Raw genomic sequence first — 26668 nt, forward strand, 5'->3', positions numbered from 1 at the left:
CGACCGTGACCCTGGTGGCTGACCGCCGGCTCCGCAGGCTGCACCGCGGGCTCTTCTTACTTTGGGCTCCGGGGGGTGGGGGACGGTCAGAGCACACAGAAGCGGACGGCCACCGGCCACTGGCTGGGGAAACTGGAAAAGCGGGTTGGCTGAGGCCTGGAAAGCAGGACCTCAGGCTCTGGTTTGGCTTTGAGACAGAAACCACCACACAGGGCTGGCGGGCTCCCACCGCACGGCTGCCTCCGGCCTTGGAGCATGAGGGGTGCACCCTGGAGTCGGGCCTCTGCTGCCCCACTCGCTCAGGAAGGAGGGGCAGCACTGTCCTGCCCGCTCCCATCGGGGTCCCTCCACTGGAAGGTGGCCCCTGGGCAGGGAGCCGGTTCTCCTGCTTGGCTGAGTCCTGCGGAAGAGCAGGGCCACTGTTCCCGGGGCGGGAGGTGCTGGCTGGCTCAGGGGTCTCCAAGAGTGGACTGGGGGGGACCCATGCTGGGAGCCCATCCTCATCCACGCTGATGCTTGCTGGACACCTGCTGACCGTCCCACGGCGACCCTGCAGGGCACAGGCGCTCAGCCAGGACTGGGGCAGGCTGAGGGGCGGGGAAGGTGCAGACAGGGGCGCCCGTGGAGGTGCTGGGTGTTCAGCCCCTCTGCACGCTGACCGCAGGGAGCCCGCTCCTACGTGCCCCCTATTCACCCCTGGTTTCTCTCTTGGACAAACGTTGCCAGCTTTGGAATAAATCAGGACTCAAAAGAGATCTAGTTACGCTCTGCTCCCATGGAGCTCACGGTCTCGCAGGAAAGGCAGGTAACAATGCTCGTCTGACCCAGACTGTTTAGTCAAGCTCTAGACGTCCCTTCTAGGGGACAGGGGACATGACACACAGGGGTGAAGGAGAAAGTGACCATGGGACCTGCTGTGAGGCAACTCGCCTGAATTGTCCAGAAAATTGGCATCAGGAAAAAAGGCCAAGGACTCTCCCACATTAAGAGAGAAGATCGAGACACGACAACCGGACACTAAGTGTGACCCTGGCTGGGTCTGGGGTTGAATGAACTTACAGGAGACGGTGGGACATCAGGATGTGAGGGAGCACGGTGTGGAACCCGGCTCACCTTGCTGCTCACGTGAGGGAACGTTTTTGTTTTTCCGAGATCACGCTGAGATGTTTGTCTGCAACCGACTCCCCAAAGTTGGCAACCACTAAACCCGCGTGTGCATACAAGCTGCAGCTGTGTGGGAAGACGGACGGAGCCCTGCAGGCCGGCGGGACGTTGACCATCAGCGAACCCAGGGGTCGCGCGGGCGCTCCGTTTGCAAAGGCTCAAGGGTTTTAAATAAAACACTGGAAAATTGGGGCGCCTGGGTGGCTCAGTCGTTAGCCGTCTGCCTTCGGTTCGGGTCATGATCCCAGGGTCCTGGGATTGAGCCCCGCATCAGGTTCCCTGCTCAGCGAGAAGCCTGCTTCTCCCTCTCCCACTCCCCCTGCTCGTGTTCCCTCTCTCGTTGTGTCTCTGTCAAATAAATAAAATCTTTAAACAAACAAAAAAACGGAAAATAATCACTATCGAGTTGTCTGTGATTGATCAGCTGTGACAGGGACCACGGAGGCAGCCATGGGGGGAGGGGCAGCCGCTTGTTCTGGAAACACAGGGCTCCCTGGGGTAGGGGCTGGTCAGCTGTGGCCTGCATCGGGTAGGATGTGAAGGAGCCTGCAAATCCCCAGGGGCGGCCAGGGTGGCAGGTGCAGGACCGGGGGTGGCAGGTCAGGTGGGCCGTGGGCCTGGTGGGGAATGATCCTAGGGGCCCCAGGGGCCACCTGCACCCACCCCTGTCTGGTAGCAGCTGTTCCCTCCATTGGGGAGCACTCCCGACCCCATCCTGGTCACGGGGCCCCCTAGCTGGGCCAACCGAGCTGCCCCACCAGGGAACAAGGTCGAGGCCTTTCGTGGTGTCAGCGAAAGCAGGGCTTGGAGGCTCTGGACAGTGAGGCTCTCCAAGGGGCCAGGTTGGTCATTCTGGGGCTGTGTCTGCCCGTGTCTGGCCGTCCCCAAGGCACTTGGCGGCCTTTCCAGGATGGCGGTCTTGAATCCTTCCCTCTCAGTGAGCGGGCTAGGGTCATTTGCAGCCTGAGCCGTGGCGAATGCACATGGAAAGGGGGTGCAGAGGCTGGGAGGGGCATCCACGAATCCCACCCCCTACCCCAGCATCACTGCAAGCCTTCTAGCCGACAGCCAATGATGGGGTGCAGCCCCGTGGGTCCACCTGCAGGTTCAAGACCACGCTAAGCCAGTCTCTGGTGACAGAGGCAGAGGTGGCTGCAGGGGACAGTGATGGCCGCATGACCTCACAGAGCCTAGTGCACTTGGCATCCGGGCGATTCACTGCATCTCAGCTTAAAAAAACAGATCGGGCAAGTGGCTGATGACCCCCGACTAAAAAGGCATCCAAAGTCCCGGGCCCCTGAAACATTTCCTGGATCCTGTCCAAAGCCCCCTCCCTCTGATGGTGGCTCTGATGTCCCGACACATCCCTGTGGCCGGCCCAGCTTGGGAGGTGGTGGGGTGAGGGCACGGTGGGCAGGGGCCGTGGGGTCGGGGACATTCCTGCAACGTCTGGTAGCGTCTGGTCCTGGGCCAGGGTCTCCACCCCCTTCCTCGTGCGGTCCGCTCCAGCGGCGGCCGCTCCTCGGGCCGGTTCTCTGGGGCCCCGCGCGCTCACAGTGGGGGCTGACCGCCGGCAGCTCACAGGGGGCCCGTGTGGCCCCTCTGGATGTCCCGCCGACAGCAGCTCCGGCCCCACTTCTGACCCGAGTCACTTGGTCGAACGAAAGGTTTGCTCGCCCGGATGCGCTGCCACTTCTCTGGTTTCCGCACCTGGGTGTTTTCATTCCTTCCGCAGCTTTGCAGTGTGTGTTCTTTTTCTAGTTCCTTCGGGTGGACGGTGAGGCATCGAGAGCTTCTGGATCGCAGACATTTGCGGTTATCCAATGTCCCCGTGACACTGCCCCTCTGAAGGCTGGGCGTGCTGTGTTTCGTCTCAAGGTGTCTCCTAATTTCGCTCGCGATTCCTTCTTGGACCCCTTGCCTGTCGAGTGGCTTAACTTAACCATGTATTTGTTACTGTTGTTCCATGTAACGTGACACATTGTTGCAGCGAAACCCGTTAGTAAGTAACACCCAGCTTCCCTCCCTGTGGTCAGGGAAGGTGCTTGGCACCATCTGCGTGGTTTTCATTTCTGTGCACGGGTCTTGTGGTCCCCGGCAGGTGCAGAGGCGTGTGTTCTGCGGGCGGGGGGCGGCACATAGGAGAGGACGTGACAGATGAGGCGTAAGGTGGCAGCCCGAGAAGCCACCACTCCCTTTGAGGATCCGAATGTCACCGATGCCTCCCCCTTCCCCAAACGCACCCGAGTCGCCGCGGGGAAGCGCCGTGAGCAGCAAGTCCACGCCCGCACCTTCCTCCCGAGCTGCAGCAGACATGGGAGTCCGGGGAAATCCGCATTTGGGGTCGAGCTTTACTAAGATGGCATGGTCTCACGTGAACTTCTGCACCTTGCTCTTTCACCCCGTGTTGAGGGGCGCCCACGGCCCTGTCGGGGCTGTGGTCCTTGTCCCACTGCTATCATGTCTCAGCCGGGGCCCACCCTCCTGTGGGTGGACTTTTGAGCAGCTTGCACCCTTTGGCTCATCTCCGGATTTCTCCGTTCTGCCCAGCAGCACCCAGGACAATGTCCAGTGAGACCACAGCATGCGTGGCCCCCCGCTCGGCCTCCCCCTCCCCCCCAACCCCAGCCTGGCTATGGATGACGGACAGAGCTCCAGACAGGCCCCACTCATCCCTGGGCCTTCTTGTCCCCCCAGGCACTGGGACTGCGCTCCTGTCCCCTCAGCCAGAAACAGGCTGCAGGGACACTAAGGCCCACGTCTGGGGTCCCAAGATGTCAGTGGGTAAAGCCACCCAGGCCTGCCCGCACTGGACAACTCCCCCACCCCTGCCCAGCTTCCGGTGCCCCAAGGGCACTCCCCTTTCCCCGCCACAGGGCTCACCAGCCTCTCCTGCTGGGCCAGGAAGAAAAGGCCACCCAGGCAGCCGGTGCACAGCTGGAGGGGGGCCCTGTAGGCCCGGGAGCCCAGGGCCACCCTCCCCGGGCCTCCCGGAGCTGCGGTCTGGAGCCAGCCGGGCCTTCAGCCCTGGTCCCTCCCGAGGCCCCTGGCTCGACAGCTGGCTCCCTGCCCCAGGCACACCCACGCGAGGTGACAGGGTGGCACATGTGTCTCCTGGCCCTGGTGACACTTCACAGAACAGTTCTCCCGCCGAAGCCAACTTGGAAAATTCCAGGGACAGGGAAATTTACCGTGAGGTGGGAACAGCCGGGTCTTGGCTGGGAACAGAGCCCCGCCCACGTGGGGAAGACGGGCCAGGCGTGAAGGAGGGACTCAGCAGGCCCGGCGTGAGGGAGTCCTTTAATAGAGACGGGCAGACAGGGGACACGACTCGGAGGCTCCTCCTCCCCCACCTGGCTTGGCCCCAGGGTGGGCACGGGAGAGGCAGGTGTAAAAAACACGGCGGCACGGATTCTTCACTTTCACATAAAAGGGGACCTCGGAGGAGCCACCCGCTGGAGAATGCGCACACGGAGCGGAGCTGCAGCGCCCACCCCCCGCCGTCCGCACCCAGGCGGGGCCAGGAGCCCGCGGGGTCCCTGGCAGCCCAGGAGGGACTGGCCGTCCACACCTCCTAGTGTTCCTACGCTATGTACATCATTGTGCTTTAGAGCGCCCCACCCTGCAGCCTTGGCCTGAAGCCGCGGGTGGGAAGAGGGGGTCCCGCTCCCACCGTGAGCGCAGACTCTGGACAGAGCAGCCCGGCTCCTCGCCAGTGAGCCAAGGGGTTGTTGAAACAGAAGGGTCAACGCTGGACAAGATGCAGGCTGGTGGGAGCAGGCAGGGCTGGAGGGACCAGGGGCGAGGCGCAAAGTTGGGGTAGCAGGGGTGTATGGACGGGGCAAAGCTGGGCTGGGGGGGCGGGGCTGAGCATCTCATCAAACACCATTCTGCAGCAGAGTGGGGGTCAGGGGGTCCACGCGCAGCCCCCTCCCCCCCAGCGCAGCTGCCTCTAGTGCCGGGGGGCCGGGGGGCCGGGGCGGACGCAGGTGGGGGGGCGGGGCACGGTGACATCTGCGGGCGTGTCCCCGCCGGCTGGGTGGGGTCTACAGGATCAGTTGTTCTCGAAGAGAGAGAGCAGGTCGTCATTGTTGTTTGTGGGGAGGTCAGGTGGGCCCAGGTAGGACAGCAGTTCCTCGGGGTTGGTCAGCTCTGGGAGCAGCTGGGGACAAAGCAAAGCCATCAGCAGCTCTGGCCTCAGACCCACCACACCCCTGCTCGGGACCCTGACCCTCAGCCTGCACGGGGCCTCTCCCTGCCGAAGGCTCTCTTTGGCCACGAATCACTCCACTCAAGTTGTCCAAGGCCAGCCCGGGACACGCGGTGCTGGCATGCCCAGGGCAGCGCGGGCCCCCGGTGCGAGCAGGGCAAATGCAGAAGGCGGGATGTCCAGCGTCCGCGACGCGCTGCTTTTGAGCTGCTCTAACTTTTCTCATGATGGACGTCAGGGAGTTTGGTTTATGTGGGTCGACGAAGGTTACCTGCGTCTTACACGCTGAGTTTGGCTCACACAGCAAGGTGAGTCAGACAGGTCAGCCCACACCCCGAGCCGCTGTAGTCAGCTCCAAGCCCCGTCTTCTTGGGCGCTCAGCACAGGCCCCCAGAGCCAACCCCGCGGCTACGGCAGGTACCCGGCACTCATCATCGCGAGAGCTGATGCTATCTGACCAGCTCTCCTGGCTCTGGAAGTCACTGGGGCGTCAGCGTCCTCCCTTCTAGGAAGCGTGTGGACCCTGGAGACGATGCACACGCCGTCCCCAGCCCCAGCTCCCACGTGCTCCCCAGCATGGGGCCCGTACTCACGTCCAGGGCCGGTTCCGGGGCCTCCCCCGCCCCAGACATGGGGGGCCCCATCACGCCTGTGGCCGCGCTGAAGGCCAGCTCGCCGATTGGGCCCGAGCTCACTGGGCCCAGGGGCTGCCGGGATGCTGGGGGAGGGTTTGGATGGTGCAGCTGGGGCCCCGGGGGCCCCCCAAGGCTGGGGGCGTGCAGCCCCTGTGGACCGGGGTTGTGGGCCGGGTCCAGGTGACCCGCTGGTGCCATCTGAGGAAGGAGAGAAGAACCAGGTCAAATGGACCTGGGCCCCCCCTCCCCGGGAGCCGGCCCCCCGACCCTCCGCCGGCACTGACCTGGCCTGGGAGGCAGGGGGCAGCCTTCTCTGGTGTCAGGAGGCTGCTGGGAAGTTCGGACTGGTAGGAGCTGGGGGGCGGCCCCGCGGTGAACTCAGGAAGGGCCGGGGTGCTGGGTGTGGTAGGCGGGAAGGAGTCAGGGAAGGTCCCGGGTCCCAGGAAGCTGGAACCTGAGAGCAGAGCCAGTCCTGGGTGAGGCCTGGGGGCTCGCACTTGGCAGACTGGCCCAGGGAGGGGGGACTCCCAGCGCTCTCCGGCACATAGCGCCGGACCTTATGGAGAAGGGCATGTCTTTTCACCATGGCCAGGGGAACCGGCCTCGCAACGTTGCTCTGGGACCCGCCTCACCCAAACACACCCACAGGTGGGATCAGACAGGGCCAGGCCCCGGAAGCGTGCCGACAGAAGGCCCCTGCTCCCCAGCGCCGGGGAGGGTGGGCCCAGCTACTGCCCACCCCACAGCCGCGTCCCCAAGCAGGCCCCCCAGGTACAGGACCCGCGCGATGACACTTCACCGGTCTGAAGAGGACGGACCGCTTGCCTGCGGCCACCCTACTCACCCTGCCCGGGGTAGTCGCCGGGGGCCGGAGCCGAGGGGGGCTGCAGGGGGGCGAAGGGGGCAGCCCCGGGGCCCAGGGCCGCGATCATCTCCATGACGCTGGGCATGAGCACGTGTGCGGGGCTCACGGTGCGGCAGCGTTTGAGCACGGGCCCGTCGGGCTCCTCCTTGACGTGCACATCGGGCTTCACGGGCACTGGCTTCCAGCTGCACGTGGGGTCGATGGTGATCTCCTCGAAATCGGAGCTGCACGGGACACGTGGGCTGCTCACCAGCCGTCCTGCCGCCTCCCCCGGCCCCACGGGGTGGCTGTGGTTCCGGCCGCGGCAGAGCAGGGTGCGTCTCCCAGCCGTTCTGGGGCTGCCCGCTGCTGACCACGGACCGGGGTGACAGGAAGACACTTACTTCTGAATGTAAATGAGGATTCCCAGCATGTACTGATCCACCTCCAGCCCCTCCAGCAACGCCGTCTTGCTGTTGAAAACCAAGGGGATGGGGCTTGGAGGCCTGTCACCTCTCCGTTCCGTCACTGAGCCCGAGGCCACCCGTGGGAGGTGACCGGTCATGAAGGAGACTGTGTGAGGTGACCCCGTGTATGACGCCTCTGCCCTGAGCCACAGCGTCCTCGTCTGTGCCGTGACCCCCTGGACCTGACTTGGGTTTTTCTCGGTGCTGTGGGCTGGGGGGTGGGGGTGGGTTCTGCCCCGGGCCCCCATGAGGACCGTCTCGGGGATACTCACTTGCACACGGGGCACCTCCAGGTCCCCCGCTCACAGTTGAGCTGTAGGTAGGACTCCAGGTCGAAGCACTGTGGGGAGCACGAGAGATGGCTTCTCACGGAGGGGCCGGGGGCGACCTGGCCGCACCCCATGATCAAGCCGCGTGCGTCTGGGCTGATCTGCTCGCGTGTTGAGAAGCCACGCGTGCCAGGCTTCCGCTGGGGCGCCCCTTCTAACAGATGCACCCTGGGGACAGCCCACACGGTCCTCACTGGGACCGGGATGCCACGCGGCTGGAGAATTGGGCATCTGTGCTGGTGAGGGCCCACGTCTAGGACACGGTGTCCGAGAAGACACCGCGGCAGAGCCGCAAGAACACGGAAGACCAAAGCTCGTCCGCGCACGGGATCTCTGAGCGGCCGCTCCTGGGGCGGGAGGACCGCATCTGCGGCCTCGTCGCCTTTCGAGACGAGAGCCCGGGAATGCAGGGGAGTGGCAACTGTCCTCGGAGACGGGGGAGGGCGTGGGGAGCCTGGTTACCAACACCACCAGACGGCCGACAGGAGTCCCGGCAGAGCTCCGCGGGGACCACCCACCTGGATGTGGCGGCAGTCGTGCCCACGGGCGGGGAGCTGGATCCTGCGGAAGGTGATGGGGCACTTGAGGGACACCTTGATGGCCGTCTGCTCCACCCCGTCCTCGCCGTTGGGCCCGGGAATGGTGCCGCTGCTGAAGTTGCGCTTTACTGGTGTCGACAAGGGAGAGGACCGGCCTGAGGGGCCTGCCGGCACCACAGCTCCGAGGCAGCGTGCGGGGCTCGCCGCTGTCCCCCGACCCTCCTTGCCCGGGGCCCCCATCACAGAGGAGGCAGCCTCACTGGACATGGGGACGTGCCGGGTGGCGGCCGGGGCCACTCACTCTTGGTGATGCAGTGCTCGGCGGGCAGGAGGCGCTTCTTGAGAAGACCCTGCAGCACCGAGCGGACGGCCGGCCGGTGTACGAGCTGCAGCACGAAGAGGTGGGACTGCGGTGGGAGGAGCCGGTCAGGGGCTGCGGCCTGGGAGCCCGTCCCGCCCTGGAGCGCCACCCCCCACCCCCCGACGCCACGGCTGGCCCACGCCCACCCGGGGAGCCCACCGGCATCCGAGAGCCCCCGGCCTGTGTCCGGCCCGCGGCATCCCCGTGATCCCCCAGAGCCGGCCGGGGCGGGCCCGGCTACCTCTCCTCGCCCCGCTCTGCCTGGGGCCCCGGTGACTCCCAGCAAGGCTTCGGGGACAGGCAGCCCGGGGGGCTCCCGAGCCTCCTCGCGGGAAGACAGGCTCAGCTGCTTTCCGGCACCGGGCCCGCACGAGCGCCCCGTCTAGTTAAGCGGGGAGGCTGCTGCCAACTGTGGGGCCAGGAGAACAGACGGAGGACGGGCCGGGGCGGGGGGCGCGTGCGGCCCCGTGGGGGGCACTCACGCAGCAGCAGGCCGTGACCGTGATCTGGATGGTGTTGCGGCCCGGCTGACACACGTGCTTCAGGTACAGGGGCTTGTGGGACGTCTTGTTGTCGCCGCGCTCGATGGTCAGCGGGGTGGCGTTGACGCTGACCTGCACCGAGGCTGGCCAGTTGGTGTTCATCTGCCGGTCCTCGTGGTGGTAACACTTGAACTGGAGCTCCAGGTCAGGCCTGCGCAGGGCGGGCGGGCGCTGAGGACGGGCCGGGGCGCGGGCGGGGGGCACACGCCGGGCCGGGCGTCTGCTCACCTCAGCATCAGGGTCTTGTAGACAGAGTCGCGGAGCTGGAAGGCGTGGTTGCTCACGGCCAGGTTGTGCTGCAGGCGGAAGGGCTCCAGGACCACCCCGTCGCGCACAGGGAAGGTCAGCCGCAGCTCGTCACAGGGGCCGCTGCCTGGGAGCGGGCCGCGCTGGTGTGAGCCGGCAGCTGGTACAGAGGACACGGGGCTGGATGGCCCGCGCCGCCCCCCCACCCACCCCCACCCCATCCCAGGGATGCGGGCCGCGGAGCATGGCTCCTCCTCCCCCGTCTCCCCTGGGGCCCCTAGGGCCCCGGGCCCAGCCGTCACCTCCAACGGGAACAGGATCTTGGTGTCCCACTGTTCCGTCCTGCCTCAGTCACCTGGCCAAGGGTCCCCTAAATTATGACTGGAGAACATGCCCCCGACCCAGAAAGAGGGTGCCGCTGGTGCTTTCAGAAGGGGTGGGAGGCTGAGGAGGTGTGAACGGACCACCTGCCATCATCCCAGCGCCTGAGCTAGGTTTTTAGGACCCTGGCTTCTGCTGTGGCGGACTCCCCCAGAGCAAGGGTTCCCAAGCAGGAGTGGACCTCAGGGGATTCATAAACCCCCTGAAATGATACACAAAGTTCTGTGCACATACGTATTTTTCTAGAGAGAAGATCCACACCTTGAAAGATCCGCCCACAGGTCTAGGAGTAGGAGGAAGCTGTGGGCTCCCCAACCCCCACGTTCCCTGTAGGACTCTGGGGTCCTGGGCCCTAGCCCAACCATCCTGAGAGCAGATGACACTCACCGGGGGGTGACGGGTGCAAGGAGCTCACACTGGGCTTGAGGTCGGGCAGGAAAGGAGACTTGACCTCCTGGCTGGTGGACATGTAGGGGACGCTGCTGCCGGGGGTCATGGGCGGCGTGGGGCTCCCCGGCAGTGGGGAGCTGGGGTAGCCAGGGATGGAACGGGTGGGCTGTGGGGTCGAGCAAACAGTCAAGGCGGAATGGTGGTGGGTGGGGTTTGTTCTTGGGAGCACCCGGGACCGGTCAGGACAGAATCGGGCAGGGGGCAGCCCTGGGGGGGGGGGGTTCTGGCTGGCCACCCGCACTTCCTCCTGCTCGGGCGCCCTCTCTCCATGTGCCCGCCCTGGGAGCCCCCCGCCTGTCTGCCCGTACCCCACTCAGGCCAGGCTGGCTGTAGCTGATGCTCCCCCCGCTGAAGCTGGTGCCCTGCCCGTTGAACTGCTCTGCGGGCTGCAGGAGAGAAAACTGCGTGTGCCCAGGGCCCCCGCCTGCCCCCCGCCCAGCCCCTGCGCTTGACCCAAGGAAGGGGCTGGGGGCAGGGCGCCCACGGCACACACGGGCACTGGCCTCTAGTCTCTTTTTTGGATGATTTCTACATTCTGCAAATAATCGACAGGGAGCATGCAGTGCTTTCATAATTTACAAAATTACTACTCCAGGAAAAGAGATGACACCCCCCTGCCCCCTGTTTAGAAGGGGTTATGGGAGAGCCAGATAGAGGCCGAAAAAACACACCCCCTCCTCCCCTCATGCCCCCGATGGGCCTATCCCCAGCAGGCAGAGGGAATATGGTCACCCTGCCCTAAAGGACATTCGAGTGGCTTGGGTGCCTGCCCACCTCTTCCCCAGCCAATTTCCAAGCAGACACACAAATCTCATAGAAGGTCCTTTCAGAACCAAATCCCCGCACTGGTGAGGACCCCTGCGGAGCTCCAGGCTGCCTGGTCACCCTCCGTGCACCCGGGCCCACTCCCTAGTCAGCCCGGGCGAGGCCCATGTGTCTGGAGGTGGCCAGCACGGGGCCCAGCGGGGGCTGCAGCAGCCGGAGGGGCCAATCCTACCTTGTAGTGCAGTCCTGCAGGGCCAGAGGCAGGCAGGGCCTGGCCCATGCCCTGCTGCAAGGGCAGCCGGTGCCCGGGGTAGGAGGAGGGGGCGGGAGGCTGCCCGGTGCCAGGCACATACTGGGTGGCACTAGGCCCATACTGGCCTCCCGGCAGGAACTGCTGCCCTGGGTAAACCTGAAGGAGAGAGAGGCACAGTCAGGGCAATGGGTGTCGGGGAGGCCAGCTCCCAGGGGGGTGCGGCGCCCACCCCGTCAGGCCCGGCCGGTTCTCACACGGGATGCCCGAGCTCGCTGCGGCTCTGGATGCGGCTCGGGACGAGGGAGGCCCGGACACTCACCTCGCTGGAGTAGGCTCTCTTGACCCCCTGTCGGGGCAGTGGCTGGGCCTGGGGGGGCCCAGGGTACCCGTGGTGGGGCAGGCGCTGCCCTGCATACAGGGGTGCCATGCCCGCTGCCCGGGTGGGATTCATGCCCATGGGGCTCATGCCAGAGGGGCCCAGCAGCCCTCCCACGCCGGCAGGGGTCATGCTGCTGGGGACGCTGGGCCCCCGGGGACCTCCGTGCTGCAGGAACTGGCTGTTAAAAGCCTGCCCGGCCCCCATCTAGGGAGAGAAGACAGGAGCCATTCAGGCCACGCCCCCTACCCTGTGGGTGCCACCCAGGGACCCCCTCAGCGCCTCGCCCCTCCCCCATCTCATCTCACTACACGCCCGTCCCCAGACCCCGACCCCAGCTGCCCAGCTGGTCCCTGCCTTCCAGACCAGCACACGTGGGCGGCACGGGAGGAGCGGCCGGGCCTCACCGCTCCGTACTGGCTCAGCTCCTGGCTCTGCTTCTCCTGGAGGGCGGCCACGGTGGCCGTGGCCGTGGCCGTGGCCGTGGCCGCGGCAGCAGCCACCGCGGCCGCCGCTGCCGCCTGAGTGAAATCGGTGGAGGGTCGTGTGGCGTGTGAGGGCAGACCCAGGCCCCCGGGCACCCCCGGGCCGCCCGCATACCTGCGAGAGACACACAGGGCCGGGTCACAAGTGCCTCCTGCCTGTTACCCGGGGCGGGGGGGTGGCACACGGCCCTTACTGGGGCCCCTTCGTGTCTACACGCCCCCGTCACAGCCCGCGGGAGGAGCAGAGACGCGACATTCAACAGACCGGTCCGCACAGGCCTGGGCGCCTGCCAAGCCGGAGCACTGCCCCTGGAGGGCTCCTGCTTACCCAGTAGTGAAGCCGGGGCCCCCGGGGTAGCCCCCGCGGCTGTACACCCCCTGCTGCACGAAGCCCTTGGGGGTGGCACCCTCTCCAAATGCCTGCTGTCCGAGGCACTGCGGGGAGTTCAGGGCAGAGCCGCTGCCGGCCATGCCAGGCATCACGGAGCTGCCAGGGGGGCTCCCTGCAGGGCCCATGGGGCTCCCCAAAACCTACGGGAAGCAAGAACCGCCAGTGAGCACCATCCAAACAACTTACTTCAAGCAGTTGCTCCAAGGAGAGGCCTGGGGTGGGGGGGGTGGGGGGCAGAGGTGAGGGGAGGAGAGGAAGCGAGCAGGGGTGGGGCACAGGGCGGGGGCGGCGTGGAGGCCAAAAGACTCCATTTCTCACTGAGGTCCAGGGGGGCCCTGGCGGCTCTCAGGGGTGGGCCCAGGTGTGGGCTCACCTGGCTCTGGGCCGCGTTGCCGACGCCCCACACGGTCGTGACCACCGACAGCGATCCCGCGGGCTGAGTGGCGCTCTGCTGCCAAGGCACCGCCTCATAAGCAAATGGACCATCACTGCGAGCAGAGAGGTGGGCGGGGAGGCCCAGGTCAGGAGACCCCCGCCCGGAAGGCTGAGCACCAGGAGCAGAGAGGTCCCGCTCTGCCACCCCGCCCGCACCCACGCGGCCTGAGGAGGGAGGGCGGCAGGAGCCCCACTCACCCGTGTGGCGCGGGGGGCAGGGCGGGTTTCACAGGGTGCATGGGGTTCATTGGCTTCGGCGCAGCCTAAAGGCCAGGTCTGTGGGTGGCAGGCAGTGGCCCTCACTGCTGGTGGTGTGGAACTCAGCTGCTCTGGCTGTGGGGACAGGAGGGAGGCCATCAGCGGAGAAGCAGCTGGGGGCTGTCAGCAGGCTGCGGGGGGCCCTGAGCACCAGGCCCCCCTTGCTCTGCGCCGACTGATGGAGGGCAGAGAGACACCAGCGTCTGAGGGCCACCTCACCCCGCACTGCCCACCCCGGCAAACTTCTGCCCTCCTCACCCCCAAACCCCAGCCTGGAAGCCAGCATTAACCCTTTCTGGCCAGGCCCTGCCGCTCAGAGCCCCCTGGAACGGCTCTGGGAGCAGGCTTTCTGAACCCAAATACCTTCCATGCTCCCCCTCCTGCACGAAGGCCTGGATAAACGGCAGGGAGCATCCAGGACCTGATTGCCAGAATCCCCCAAGAAAGCCCCAGGGTGGAGGGAGCCGGGAGGAGGACGGAGAGGAGCAGCCGGGGGGCACTGAGGCTTGCCGCTGTAGAGGGGGCACTAGTCACCAGGGGTGAGAAAGCTCAGCTGCCCTCTGCCCTGGCCTGGGGGAGGGGAGGGCAGGCCGCCTGCTGCAGCAAGTCTGCCGAGGGCGGCTCTGGGCGAGGGGGGCCACCTGGGACTGACGCGGGCACAGGGCCAGGCGGGCAGCCCTGACCCCCACACAGAGTTCCCCAAAGGGGAGGGATGCACACACGGAGCCACGGGCGGAGGGTCGGCAGGTGCCCGTGGACATGGCAAAGGGCCAACGGAACACAGCAGCAGGACTGGTGAATGCTCGCGGGACCCGTGTTCCCATGCCCTGGGACTTCTCCTACCCCGTGAGGCTCGCTCTCTCCCGTTTACTGTCTCCGGAAATCCAGCGAGGGGGGGCCAGGCCACTTGTGTCCTCAGAACCCCCAAAAGAGGGGCGCCTGGGTGGCTCAGTTGTTAAGCGTCTGCCTTCGGCTCAGGTCATGATCCCAGGGTCCTGGGATCGAGCCCCACATCGGGCTCCCTGCTCCGCGGGGAGCCTGCTTCTCCCTCTCCCACTCCCCCTGCTTGTGTTCCTGCTCTCGCTCTCTCTCTCTCTGTCAAATAAATAAATCTTTAAAAAAAAAAAGAAAAAGAAAAAAGAAAAAAGAACCCCCAAAAGCAAGCCCGAGCCCTTGCTGGCACCACTGGGGCTACCTTCCACACCTGCTTCTGCCTGGCCTAACCGCAGACGCATGCTGGTGATGGCTCGCGGCGGGTGCCCTGGAGGTCCTGGATGGGGAGGCCGCACCCCGCCCTCGGGGCATCGAGGTTCTGTCCTGGAGCACCACTGCCTTTTCGGAGCTGTGAGGCCTCTCTCTCTCTCTCACACACACACACACAGACACGTCACCTGGGGCAAGCTCAGCTCTGGTGGTTCAGATCTGCCACCTCAGCACTCACGGGGCATCCCTCTGGCCCAGGAGCAAAAAAGTGACTCCAGCACCCACCCAACCCCGAGACTCACATTCCTGAGAGCTGCCCAGGTGCCTCAAGATGATCATGTCCTCTGGCAATACAGTCCTGGAGGAGAGTGGGGGGGGGGGGCCCTCAGCAGGGACCCAGAGCAGGGAAGGGGTATAGTGGGGACTGCGAGCCGCAGCCTCCCGCCCCAGAGCACTGAGGTAAGTGGGTCCCGGAGTTGCAGCCCGGCTGGGGCTGGGGCTGGGCAGGAGGGGGAGGGAGAGACAGTCGGGCTTGCCTACCCACAGCTGGCTCTGCTTCCCTTCCCCACCAGACCAGGTCCCGCTCAGGAAACAGGGGCCAGAAAAAACCGGGGTCAGTGGGTCCAGAAGGCTCCGGGCCCCTGGAATCTGGGCAGAGGCAGGCGTGGGAGCCAGGCCCACACAGCCAGGGAGGGGAAGGCTGGTGTCCCCGTCCTTACTGTCCAACTCCAGGATGGGGACAGGAGAGGCGGGTATGGACGGACAGACCTGCCAACGGGCCAGTGGAACAGACCAGAGAACCAGCTGATCTCTGACAAAGGTACAAAAAACACGCACTGGAGGAAACCTGGCATTTCAACAAGAGATGCTAGAGTCGCTGAACTCCCGCAAGAACAAAACAAAACAAAACAAAACTAATCTTCACACCTTGTACAGAAATTAAGTCGAAACGTGCCACAAATTCAAACGTACAGCACAAAGCTATAAACCCTTTGGAGGAGACCCCTGGGAGCAAATCTTCGGGATCTAGAGCCAAGAGTCCTTACACAATATACCGAGAGCACAGTCCTTAAAAGGGAAAACTGAGAACTCTGTGGAAGGCTCGGGGACAGGATGAAACTACAGCCTGGGAGCTGCGTTTGCGAGGCACTGTCCCTGACAAAGGACTAGTATCTAGAATATATAAAGAATTCTCAAAACTCAAAAGAAAAAAAACATCCCGCCCAGAAACTGGGCAGGAGACAGACATTTCACCGACGAGCTGGTACGGAAGGCAAGTCGGCGCACGGAGAGGGGTCCAACATCACGGCCATCAGGCAAGGGCGGCACGAAGCTGCACGGAGCCCTGGCCACACCCCCTCGGTGCCCAAGGCCAAGTGAGGAGAACCTGGATCTCGTCCCCACTGCGGCTGGGAACAGAACGGGGAGCAGCCACCACGCGACCCAGCGGCGGCACTCCTGAACATTCATCTCCGGGAAATGTAAACGTCCGTTCACATTAAGAATCTCTGTGTGCATGTCTCCAGCAGCCTTCCCGGGCACGGCTCAAGGCCGGCCCCACGGCTGGGGACTGAACCCACTGGAGGGCACCCACAGCCCCGGGGGCACGAGGAGGAGGCAGCAGCCTGCAGGGATCTCGGGGGACGTGCTGCGTGGGAAATGCCAGTCCCCAGAGGTTCCACACGGTAGGATTCCCTTTATGTAACACTCCTGAAATGACGGAATCCCAGAAATGGAGAGCAGAGCGTGGCTGCCAGGTGGGGAGGAGGGAGACAGGTGTGAGCAGAAGCCGGGGAGGGCAGTATCTGTAACTTGACTGTTGCCACCGCGCCTCCTGCTGTGACGTGTCCTAGAGCTTTGTGAGATGTCACCAGTAGGGAAGCCGTGCAAAGGACACAAGAGGTATTTCTTACAGGTGACGTGAATCTGTAATTCCCTCAAAATTAAAGTTTAGCAAAAAAGCCCCACCACTGTCAGCCAGCCCTCTCCACAGAGATGCCCGCGGCAACCCTTCCCCACCCCCAAGCTGGTTGGGTTGAGTTGGCCAGGCCCGCTCTGGTCCCAGAAGCAAAGGCCGGCCGGAGTCCTCGGGCCAGAGGTGCTTCCCCAGCTCCAGTACATCAGACTCACCTGGAGGCCTGGAGCCGGGAGAGTTTGTGGGTGAGCATGCTGCTGATAAGGCACCCCAGTTTGAGAGCTGGGGATGCGGGGGCAGGGCAGGGCCTCTGTGGAGGCTACTGGTCTGGGGCCCCGGCAGACTCCGACATCACATGGGTCGGGGAATTCCACCCCCAAGACTTCTCTTCTGTGGACGAGACCACAGACGTTTCCAGTTCCCCCTGAGCCGACTGCTTGCGTGTGTGTGTGTGTGTGTGTGTGTGTGTGACTTCCTGCCAAACTACGTCTGGTCTCCTCCCTGAGAACACCCACACGCTCCAAGGTGGGTACCCCATGACCCTCTGCTCCCGACAAAGGGAGAGTGGAGCTCTGAGTGCAGCCCCTCCTCCCACTTCCTGGCCTGGAGGGCAGCTGGGGAAGCCCAGGGTGTGTGTGTGTGTGTGTGTGTGTGTGTGTGTGCGTGTGTGTGAGTGCAAGGAGGCCTGAGCAGGGCCCTGGCGGCTTTTGCCGGCCAGAGGCTCTCCTGTGCACAGCTCCAGCAGGAAGCCAGGACCCCTGGGCAGCACCGCCCTGGCATGCAGTCAGCCTAGAAGGCCCCACAGCTTTCTGTAGGTCAGGTCCCGTCTTCCTCCAGAACACTCACTACTCAGACCAGCCGCACCCAGTCTCCCGCGGGCCAACCAAAGGCAGACGTTAATGTGGGTCACCCCTCTCCACCTCCACTCCGTCCCTGCTGCCTGGTCACCCAGGAGCAGGACACCCATGACAAGCCACCTGATCTCAGGAGGACAGGCCTGCTCCGTGGTCCCAGAGCAGGCAGCCCGTGGTTCCAGGGAGAGTCTCCAACTGAAGGGACACGGGAGTCCCCCAGGCTCAGAGAAGGTACAAATGATGGCTCCAGGGAGGCAGGACGACTCAAGGCGGGCACTCACATGCTCAGGTGACTGCAAGTCCGCAGCTCTCCTCGAGAGGCCACAACACCGACCAGGGGAAGTGCTAGCACTCATCCAAAACCCCCGGGGATGAGACGCTTCAGGGAACAGCTAAAGCATTTCACTGCCCTGAGCCTCAGTTTACAACGTGCACAATGGGTACGCGGTGACCATCCTGGGACTGAGCAAAGGGGGGGGACACATGCCCGCCTTTATGCTCTCAGCCCTGACCCCTGTGGTGGAGGCAGCTACGAGTGGACACTTCATGGGGAGGCCTGGCTGCCTGTCCTTCGTTACCTTCCTCCTCCCTGACTTCTACTCCCAGCCTGTAACCAGCCCCTGGGCATGACAAGTCCTCGGGGCCAGTACCCTCGGGTGAGGCTAAGACTCCCTCTGGGATCCTGCTACCCGTCTCAAGCCTCTTCAACAGAACCCCTCTGGCTCTAGCACGCCAGGATTTGGTGGGTGAGTCTGTGTTCGCCCTCTCTGCATCCACCACCGTCTTACAGATCAAGTCACATGTTCTGTGTATGTCCCTGTAAAATATTCTCAGATAACACAACCGACTTACAGACGGGGCCACGGATGTTCTGCAACTATCAGGAAGAGAGCAGGGCAGGGGTGGGAGCAGGATGGCGGGGAGCAGGGCAGGAGGGAAGCAAGTGGCGGGGGGGGGGGTGAGGGGGAGCACGGCAGGGAGAGGGCAAGTCAGGGGGCGGTAAGGGGGAGCAGGGCAGTGGGGAGAGGGGACCAGGGCAGGAAGGGAGCGGCTCATGAGCGGGAGAAGGGAGGATGGCTGGCAACAGCTCAGAAGGAGAAAGAGGAGGATGAAGGGAGCAGGGGACCTCCCGCCTGAGCGTCAGTACGTCCGGTTGGGCAAAGGGTGTCCCCACGGAAACCACGGCCAGAGGCTGAAAGGTCAGCCAGCGTCGCCGCCCCCGGGGCAGACCCGCGCGGGTCCCACATCGCCGTGCCGGTGGGCGCGCACGGCCCGGAGCCAGCCCGGAAGGCGAGCCCGCCGGCCAGAGCGCGGCGTGGAGGCGTCGGAGCCCGGTGGGGCGAGGGCCCGGGTCATCATCCTCCTCGCTCAGGAGGTCGCCGGGGCCGCGCACACCCCTCGGGCGCTCCGCCGGCTTCCGGCCGCCCCAACAAAGGCTCAGGTAAGGGTCGCCCCGCGCGCGCGGGGCCGGTGGGCCCGAGAGCACGACGCACACGCGGCAGGTGCGGCAGGGGGGCGTCGGCGCCGCCCCCAACCCGGCCCGAGCCCCGCGGAGGCGCCGCAGCGCCGGGCCCCGGCCGCCGCACCTGCCTGCCGCGCGCACCTGCCGCACCTGCCGCCCCCGCCGCCCGCACCTGCCCGCCCGGCCCGCTCACCTCCGCCTGGCCCGGCCCGGCCCCTCGCCGCCGCGGTCACCGGCCCGCGCCGCTCCATGCGCTCAGCCCGCCCTCCGCGTCGCCCGCCGCCCCGGGGCCGCCGCCGCCGCCGCCCGCGCCATCGCGCCGCCGCCCGCTCGGAGGGCACAATGGAGCCGCCGCGCCGCTCATGCATATGCATGACGCCGCGCGCCGGCCCCGCCCCCAGGCCAGAGCAGTGGAGCCCCGAGCCAGAGCCGTGCTCGCGCGGGGCGGCCGCGGGCCTGCGCGGGCCGGGGCGGCAGGTCGCGCCGGGGGCGCGCGGGCGGGCAGCACGGCCGGCGAGAGACCACCACCGGCGCCCTCTGCCCCCTCCACACCTTTCCGAACGCCGCGTCGGCAGAGCCCCCTGCGCTTCCTGCTCGCTTGCCGCCGGGGCGGGGTCTGATGGGAGGGCGGGGCCTAATGGAGCGGCGGGGGCGGGCGGCGGCGGCGGCGGGGCCTGTCAGAGGAGGGTGTCGGAGCCTGGCGGAGCGGGCCTGGTCGGGGGCGGGGCCTCGGCCGGAGGGGCGGGGCCTATCTAAGGGCGGAGCCTTCAGTAGGGGCCGGCCGGAGGGGCGGGATCTGTCAGAGGGAGGCGGCCCGGGGGGCGGGGCCTGACCAGGGGCGGGGCCTGGCCGGGGCGGCCCGAGGGGCGGGGCCTCTCGGGGGGAGGGGCCCGGAGGGAAAGCCCTGCGGACCGCCCCCGCGGCTCCAGCCTCAGGGTCGCGGCTGAGCCCCAAGGATGAAGCGCCCTCTCGCATCAGCCGGCTCCTTCCGAGTGCTAGTCTCACCGTTTAAATTCTCCGCTCTTTCCTACCCTGGGTTTAGGGAGGCCGTGTTCTGCCAGTCACCCACAATTAATTTTTTTTACTGTGGCAAAATACACGTAACAAAATGTATTTTAAGCATAGCAGGCAAGCGTATTAACCGCATTCATAGCGCCGCGCAGCCGCCAGCAGCCCTGTCATCTTGCGACCCCGCGGCTCTGCCCCCAGCAAACCCTCCCCCCAGGGCTGCGCCTCCGCTCTGTGTCTTCACGGACTTGGCTCATGTCCGTGGAGTCGCTCAGTGCTTGTCCTTTTGTGACTGGCCCGTGTCCTCAAGGTTCGTGCACCGCAGCGGGGGCCAGGACTTCCCTCCCTGTCAAGGCTGATGATATTCTGTCCTATGGATGGACCACGTCTGGCGTCTCCACTCATCCTTTGGGGGATGCGCCAGGGTTTTAATACTGTGGGCATTTCTTCCCCCGAGGCTGTCTGTACCCTGTGCTCTGTTGCGTCTGAGAACCATCAGTTCACGGAACGTGGTGGGCCTGCTGTGTGCCGGGCTCTGGTCTGGGCTCTGAGCCCTGGTCTGGGCCTCAGCCCCGGCAGAGGCACGAAGGAAGCGGGACTCACCAGGTCACAGTGTGTCCTTTGGGGACAGGGTTAGGAAGACAAAGAAAGCAAGGCCAGAGGATGGGGAGTGTGCAGCCTGGGGGAAGGTTCCATGGAGACCTGGCCCGCATGGAGGGGGGAGGCAGGCACGCAGGGACCCTGAGCCTCTTCTGCCTCCAGGAGGCTGGAATTGGCTGCAGGAGAGTCCGGGGCCTGGGACTGGCAGGCGGATCTGTCCTCTCCCCAGTGCGACCACTGCCCAGGGACCCTTCAAGATGCCATTTGGTGTCCACCCGCTTCTACCCAGTGTTTTCATCTTTGACCATATGGGTTGTTAGAAAAGTCTTCCCTATTTACTGGGAAAATATGCCTTCCCAAAACCTTTCTTCTAGGACTGCATAAAATGGGAATCCCCTCTTTGGTATCTCACAGCTCTTCAAGCATTAGAAGGAACTTCCCATCCCCTTGAATCTCCTCCTGGAGGACACACGAGCCCACTCCCTTAAGTGTTAACAGCCACATGAGTGCGGGGCCCCATTCCAACGGGCTGCTCTCCAGGTGTAGGACAGCTAGACAAAATCCTTTTTAAAATGTGACACCAGGGGCGCCTGGGTGGCTCAGTCGGTTAAGCTGCTGCTTTCGGCCTGGGTCACGATCCCGGGGTCCTGGGATCAAGCCCCACATTGGGCTCCTTGCTCAGCGGGGAGCCTGCTTCTCCCTCTCCTCCCCACTCATGCTCTCTCTCCCTCTCACTATCTCTCTCTCAAATAAATAAAATCTTAAAAAAAAAAAATGTGACACCAGAGAGGACACGATACTCTGAAAGTGGCCAAAACCTGCACTTGGTTGTTACCTCGGACCCTCAGTTATTATGAACGGCTGCTAAGCACACATAGTTTTGTCACTTCTTGATTTGCAAGACTAGCTTTAAAAGAAAAAGCTACCACTTCTTTGCATACAAGTGTTCTTCCGCCTGTAGAAAATACAGAGGAACTTTCATAATCGATGGGAACCTTTAATCATCCAAATGTTCAGTGTTAATCCCTGTTAATTTTTTGGTCTGTTTTATCCCAGATGGTTCTCCGCATATTTTTGCAGTTTGGAGATTATAGCATATACGTGACTTTGCACCCTTATTCCTTCACTCTATCCACATAAACGTTTCCCTTCTTATAACTGATCCTCCTAAAATGTGAAGATTTACGTGCAAGGACATTTGCTGTGGCCTTCCCTGGGATACTGAAAAACTAGATTCAAGCTGTATTTGTTCCTTCAAAACTTTTGTTGAGCTTCTATTTGCCAGGTATTGTTCTCGGTGGAAAGCATGGCAACCAGCAAAACGGAAGAAAAATCCTGCCGGCACAGAGCTTCCACCAGTAAGCTCATAGTTCGACTCTCATGGGTAACAATTAGGTCAAATACCTCTGCAGGCTGGAATTCACGCAGGACCCAAATAACGTTTTGGGAGGTATTTAATGGTATGATGAGAAGACATTCACGATTTGCTAAGTGAAAAACAGGATACAAAGTTGTATGATGCCAACATAGTTTCTTTTTTTTTTTTTAAGATTTTATTTATTTGAGAGAGAGAGATCGTGAGAGACAGATCATGAGCAGGCGGGAGTAGGAGAGGGAGGAGCAGACTCCCCACTGAGCAGGGAGCCCGATACAGGACCCTGGGATCATGACCTGAGCCAAACGCAGACGCTTCACTGACTGAGCCCCCAAGCACCCAGCCAACGTAGTTTCTAAAAACAAAACAAAACAACAACAACAAAAACATTTATGGAGCATAAGCTCTTCCTCCAGACCACTAATTCCTCAGGAGTGGAGGAAAGTACCTTCACAGTAAAGATGCTGGTCACACACCACCTTAACCGAAGGACCAAGTCAGCCTCACGCAGCGTGGGAGCAGCTGACGTCTGTGCCCTGGTGAGCTGTCTGAGAAAGGACACAGAGACCCCCACCCCACCCCCGGGTGAAGTGACAACCAGAAATGTTTCACCTGGATCTGATCATGACAAATCCACACAGGGGTCGGCCTCCAGAGCTGGCCTGGACTCGGAAACCTCCAGAAGACCGGCCTGGGGGAATGGTCAGAGGAGACCCGAGAGTAGAGCGTGCGGCGGGACCCTGGGTGGGGACGGCGACCCCGCGCCCGGGCAGGCTGGCCGCAGGCTGGAGGTGCTGTGCTAACGCAGCCTGAGGGTGGATGCCCGAGGGTGACGCCGGGGGGACTTGGGAGGGTGCCCCGGTCCCGGGAGGCCTTCCAGGAGCAGGGCGCACGGGGCAGCGCCCGGGGCGGGCAGCTAGGGCTCCTGCCGTTAAACCGAGCCTGCAAAGTGTGGGGCTGGAAATAAAGGCTCAGAGTCTTTTCAAAGGTTTGAAAAAACGACAGGAAGGAAATGCATTATCTGTAAATTCGGTAAAAAAGATTTAAAATTCTCTAAGACACTATTGATGATGACCTTCTTTACAGGGGCATTATGATTTACGCCATAGGCAATAGGGACCCCAACGATTGGGCCGGGGTGGGCCGGGCACAGGGGCTTTCGCCGGTCTGCGAGGCTGCCGGGAACCGCTGTCAGACTCGGGGTGACGGGGAGCTGCTGCGGGGTGCCGTGGCGCTCGAGGGCCGTGTCTCCCAGGGACGCCGACGCAGGGAGAGGGACCAAGCTTCTTCTCAAGGGTCTACTTGGCCCCTGGTGAGGTGGCGCTGGCCGGGCCTGGGTGGCTAGTCCCAGTGCCTCCACAGGAGGGTCATGGCAATGGTGGGGGGCAGCAGCTTAGGGATTGGCTCCCTGCGCAAGGTGCTGTCTTCTTTGCTGTAGGGATCCTGGACCCTTCAGAGTTGTTCCTGAGAAAACCTGCCCAGGCCCCATGCAGGCCTCCTGGGCCCCACCCCTTACAAACACCCCCAACCCCAGGCCTCTCCGGCCCCACCCTAGGCCTCATCCCCAGGCCCCACCCCCTGCCCCCATCCCAGGCCCTACCCCAGACCCCAATGCAGGTCCCACCCACCCTCTCCCCCTCCCCAGGCCTCCCAGCGCCCCCCCCAAGCCCCAACCGCTGCCCCCATCCCAGGCCCTACCCCAGACCCCAACCCAGGCCCCACCCAGGCTTAGCAAATTGTATGTTTTTTTTATTTTTTAAAGATTTTATTTATTTATTTGAGAGACACAGAGAGAGAGAAAGCACAAGCAGAGAGGAGGAGCCCCCTGGGCGCCCCTGTGTTAATTTTTGAATAAATAGTGTAAATGATGGGTCCAACTTCATTCTTTTTCTTATTGGTATCAGTTGTCCCAGCACCATTTATTGAAAGCACTATTCTTTCCCCATTGAATGATCTTGAAGTCCGTGCTGAAAATCACTTGAGCATCAAGTGAAGGTTTATTTCTGGACTATCGGTCCTATTCCATTGGTCTCTAGGTCTGTCCTCATGCCGGCACTCACTGACTTCACTGTTGCCTCACTGTAGAAGGTTTTGAAATGGGGAACTGTGAGTCCTCCAACTTTGCTTTCCTTTTCAGGGTTGGTTTGGATATGCTGGGTCTCTTGAAGTTCTGTATGAATTTTAGAATCAACTTGCCAGTTTTTACAGAAAAATGTGGGCTTTTGATAGGGATTATGTTGAATCTGCAGATCAATTTTTTTTTTTAAAGATTTTATTTATTTATTTTTGAGAGAGAGAGAATGAGAGAGAGCACATGAGAGTGGGGAGGGTCAGAGGGAGAAGCAGACTCCCTGCAGAGCAGGGAGCCCGATGCGGGACTTGATCCAGGGACTCCAGGATCATGACCTGAGCCGAAGGCAGTCGCTTAACCAACTGAGCCACCCAGGCGCCCTGCAGATCAATTTTTGAGAGTGATGCCATCTTCACGATATTAAGCCTTTTGATCCATGAACGGGAGATGTCTTTCATGTGATTAGGTGTTCTTTGTGCTCAACAATAGTTAGTAGTTTTCAGAGTATACATTTCACACTTTGTTGGTAATTATTCTGAAGCACTTTACCTCTCTGATGCTGTTGTACACGGAATCCTCATTTCATTTTCATTCTGTCCGTTGCCACGTTCTAGAAACACACAGATTCTTACGTAATGATCTTGTATCCTGCAATGCAGCTTGCTTCATTTTGTAATTCTACTAGTTTTGAAAATGGATTCTGTAGCATTTTCCTTATATGAGATCATATCATCTGCAAATGGAGATAGTTTTACTTCTCCTCTTGCCATCTGTCTTTTATTTCATTTTCTTGCCCAAGCGCCCTGGCTAGGACTTCCACACGGTGTTGACCAGAAGTGGTGACAAGTGCCTCACCTGGAGCAGGTGCAAGCCTGGCGATGGTGGCCCGTCTCTGTCCCTCCCTCCCTCAGCCAGCAGAGTGAGCCCTTTGAAGCGTAGCTCAGCATGTGACGCACCTCTTCTCAGAGCCCGTGGCTGCATGCTCTGCCCAGTGACCCCCTACCTTCACCTTGGGGACTCTCTATGCTCGCTGTGCTCGGGCCATGCTGGGCCACCCACTGACCCCAAACCTCTCCAACTCCTTGTCTTTTCACTCCTTTGCTTCTTTCCCAGATTCCTACATGTCTTATTCCCTTATTTCCTTTGGGTCAGTGGCTCCCATATTTTTTGGTCTCGGGACAAGTTTGTACTCTTACCACTTATTGATGGAGACCCTACTTCTGGAAAGATGGAGTAGATATACTTTCCCTATTCTTCCTAAGTACAACAAAAACCTTAGACGCTATATATAAATACAACATAAGAAGTCTCTGAAGAAGACAGACAGACTAGGGACCTCGGAACCCAAGGAATGGCCAAGCAGTAAATCCGCTGAGTTTTCTTCTCCTTCCCGTATCCCAGACTGGATGCTAGAGAAGCTGGCAAACCAGAAACACCAACCTGTGTGGACCAAGAGAGCGCCAAGAAAAGCCAGCTGTCTCTGGCCATGGGACCAAGAAAGGGGCAGCCAAGGAGGACCGAAAACTTTGAGACAATAACAACCCTGCCCAGCCAACACCACTGTCCAAGCAAAGGGTGAGTGGGGAGCTGAGACCTCCATCCTCAGCTGGCCTTAGTGTGCGAGCCCTTTTTAAAAAAGTAATTTATTTAAAGTAGGCTCCATGCCCAATGTGGGGCTTGAGCTCATGACCCTGAGATCAAGAGTTGCATGCTCCAGTGACTGAGCCAGCCAGGTGCATGCAGTCAGAGGTGCACTTACCACTCTCGGTGGTAGTACAAACCCCAGTGGAGACCACCCACGTGGATACAGTCGCAAGATGCTCATGCCCCTCCCCCCCAGCCACGGAGGTGAGAGTGGAGGCCCAGTGGGGAGCACCTGCCGGGCAGCAGTGAGGAGGTACTCTCCCATCTCCCACTGATGTGATGTACGAAGATGCCATTTAAAATAAAAGATTTAAATAAGATCCAGAGTCTTATAATACTCAAAACGTCCAGTTTTTAAGAAAAAGCACTTGTCGTACCAAAACTCAGGAAGATATCAAACCAAATTTAAGAAGACAATCAATAGATGCTAACACCAAAGTGAAAGAAATGTTAGAATTATCTGACCAAGATTTTAAGCAGCCATGTGAACATGCTTCAACAAGCACTTCTGAACACTTTCAAAACAAATATAAAAAACAGAATGCCTCAATAAATGGAAGATATAAAGAAGAACCAAATGGGAAATTTAGAAGTAAAAAATAAAGTAACTGAAATTTAAAAACTGAATGGATAGGCTTACTGGCAATGGAGAGGACAGAGGATCAAGCAGCTGGAAGGAAGAACAATAGAAATTACCCAATCTGAACAACAGAGAGAAAATTGACTGGAAAAACAAAATAAAACAGAGCTCAGGGACTTGTGGGGTTATAACAAAAGGTCTAACATTTGTGTTAATCAGAGTCCTGGAAGGAGAGGAGAAGGAAGGCAGCTGGAAAAGCACCCACGGAAAGAGTGGCTGAAAGCATCCCGAATACGATGGAAGGCAGATACATACAGATTCAAGAAGGTGAGCAAATCCCAGAGTGAATAAACCCAAAGAAACCAAGGCCAAGACACATCATAAGCAAACTTCTAAAAACTGAAGTTGAGTACAAATTGTTCCATGCAGGGCAGTTAATACAAGAGAGGATTTCTCATCAGAAACCAGGGAGGCCAGAAGGAAGTGACACATTTTCCAAATACTAAAAGAACTGTCAACCCAGAATCCTCTATCCAGCAAAAATGTCCTTCAGGAATTAAGAGGCAGCCAATACATTCTCAGATGTGGGAGAAATAAGAGAATTTGTCACCAGTAGACCCACCCTAAAAGAATAGCTAAAACGCATTCTCTAAACAGAAAGGAAATGATAAGAGAAAGCATCTTTGAATACCAGAAAGGAAAAAATAACACAGACAGCAAAACAAGTTGTTAAATAAAATAGAACTGGGCCTTCTAAATTATGTTTGGTGGTTGAAGCAGAACTTAACACTGTCTGATGTGGTTCTAAATGTACACGGAGGAAAT

The 26668-nt window shown here is 61.3% G+C and overlaps 1 protein-coding gene across 6 annotated transcripts; it reads right to left on the reverse strand.

The window, feature by feature from the left end:
• Positions 1 to 4445: 4445 nt before the first annotated feature.
• ZMIZ2 (zinc finger MIZ-type containing 2) lies at positions 4446 to 19142 on the reverse strand. 6 transcript variants are annotated; one of them, XM_054505373.2, is made up of 20 exons: positions 18759 to 18892; positions 14637 to 14692; positions 13072 to 13206; positions 12812 to 12926; positions 12376 to 12578; positions 11970 to 12162; positions 11506 to 11769; positions 11166 to 11342; positions 10477 to 10554; positions 10106 to 10274; positions 9320 to 9497; positions 9032 to 9242; positions 8490 to 8595; positions 8168 to 8316; positions 7593 to 7660; positions 7258 to 7326; positions 6854 to 7098; positions 6294 to 6463; positions 5968 to 6207; positions 4446 to 5326 (listed from the first exon to the last, which is right to left on the reverse strand). In XM_054505373.2, the coding sequence occupies exons 3-20, from the start codon at positions 13119 to 13121 to the stop codon at positions 5219 to 5221; spliced, it is 2793 nt and encodes a 930-aa protein (XP_054361348.1). In that variant the 5' UTR covers positions 13122 to 13206; positions 14637 to 14692; positions 18759 to 18892; the 3' UTR covers positions 4446 to 5218. The 6 variants fall into 6 exon arrangements, with proteins under 6 accessions (XP_054361348.1, XP_064431605.1, XP_064431606.1 ...); XM_064575535.1 differs by lacking the exons at positions 14637 to 14692; positions 18759 to 18892 and adding an exon at positions 19118 to 19142; XM_064575536.1 differs by lacking the exon at positions 14637 to 14692 and having other exon boundaries at positions 9320 to 9464; positions 18759 to 18915.
• Positions 19143 to 26668: the final 7526 nt, after the last annotated feature.

This window comes from Mirounga angustirostris, unplaced genomic scaffold, assembly GCF_029215605.1.
Source record: "Mirounga angustirostris isolate CCGP_5_RB_7025 unplaced genomic scaffold, mMirAng1.0.hap1 SCAF_12, whole genome shotgun sequence".
NCBI lineage: Eukaryota > Metazoa > Chordata > Mammalia > Carnivora > Phocidae > Mirounga > Mirounga angustirostris.

Coding starts and splice junctions, on each gene's coding strand:
- ZMIZ2 (XM_064575535.1), bottom strand. CDS start 13,121: ATGAACCCCATGCACCCTGTGAAACCCGCCCTGCCCCCCGCGCCACAC. Junction 8,317..8,489: donor CGAGCACTGCATCACCAAGA/GTGAGTGGCCCC, acceptor TGTCGACACCAG/TAAAGCGCAACTTCAGCAGC. Junction 7,099..7,257: donor ATCCTCATTTACATTCAGAA/GTAAGTGTCTTC, acceptor TGTCCCGTGCAG/CTCCGATTTCGAGGAGATCA.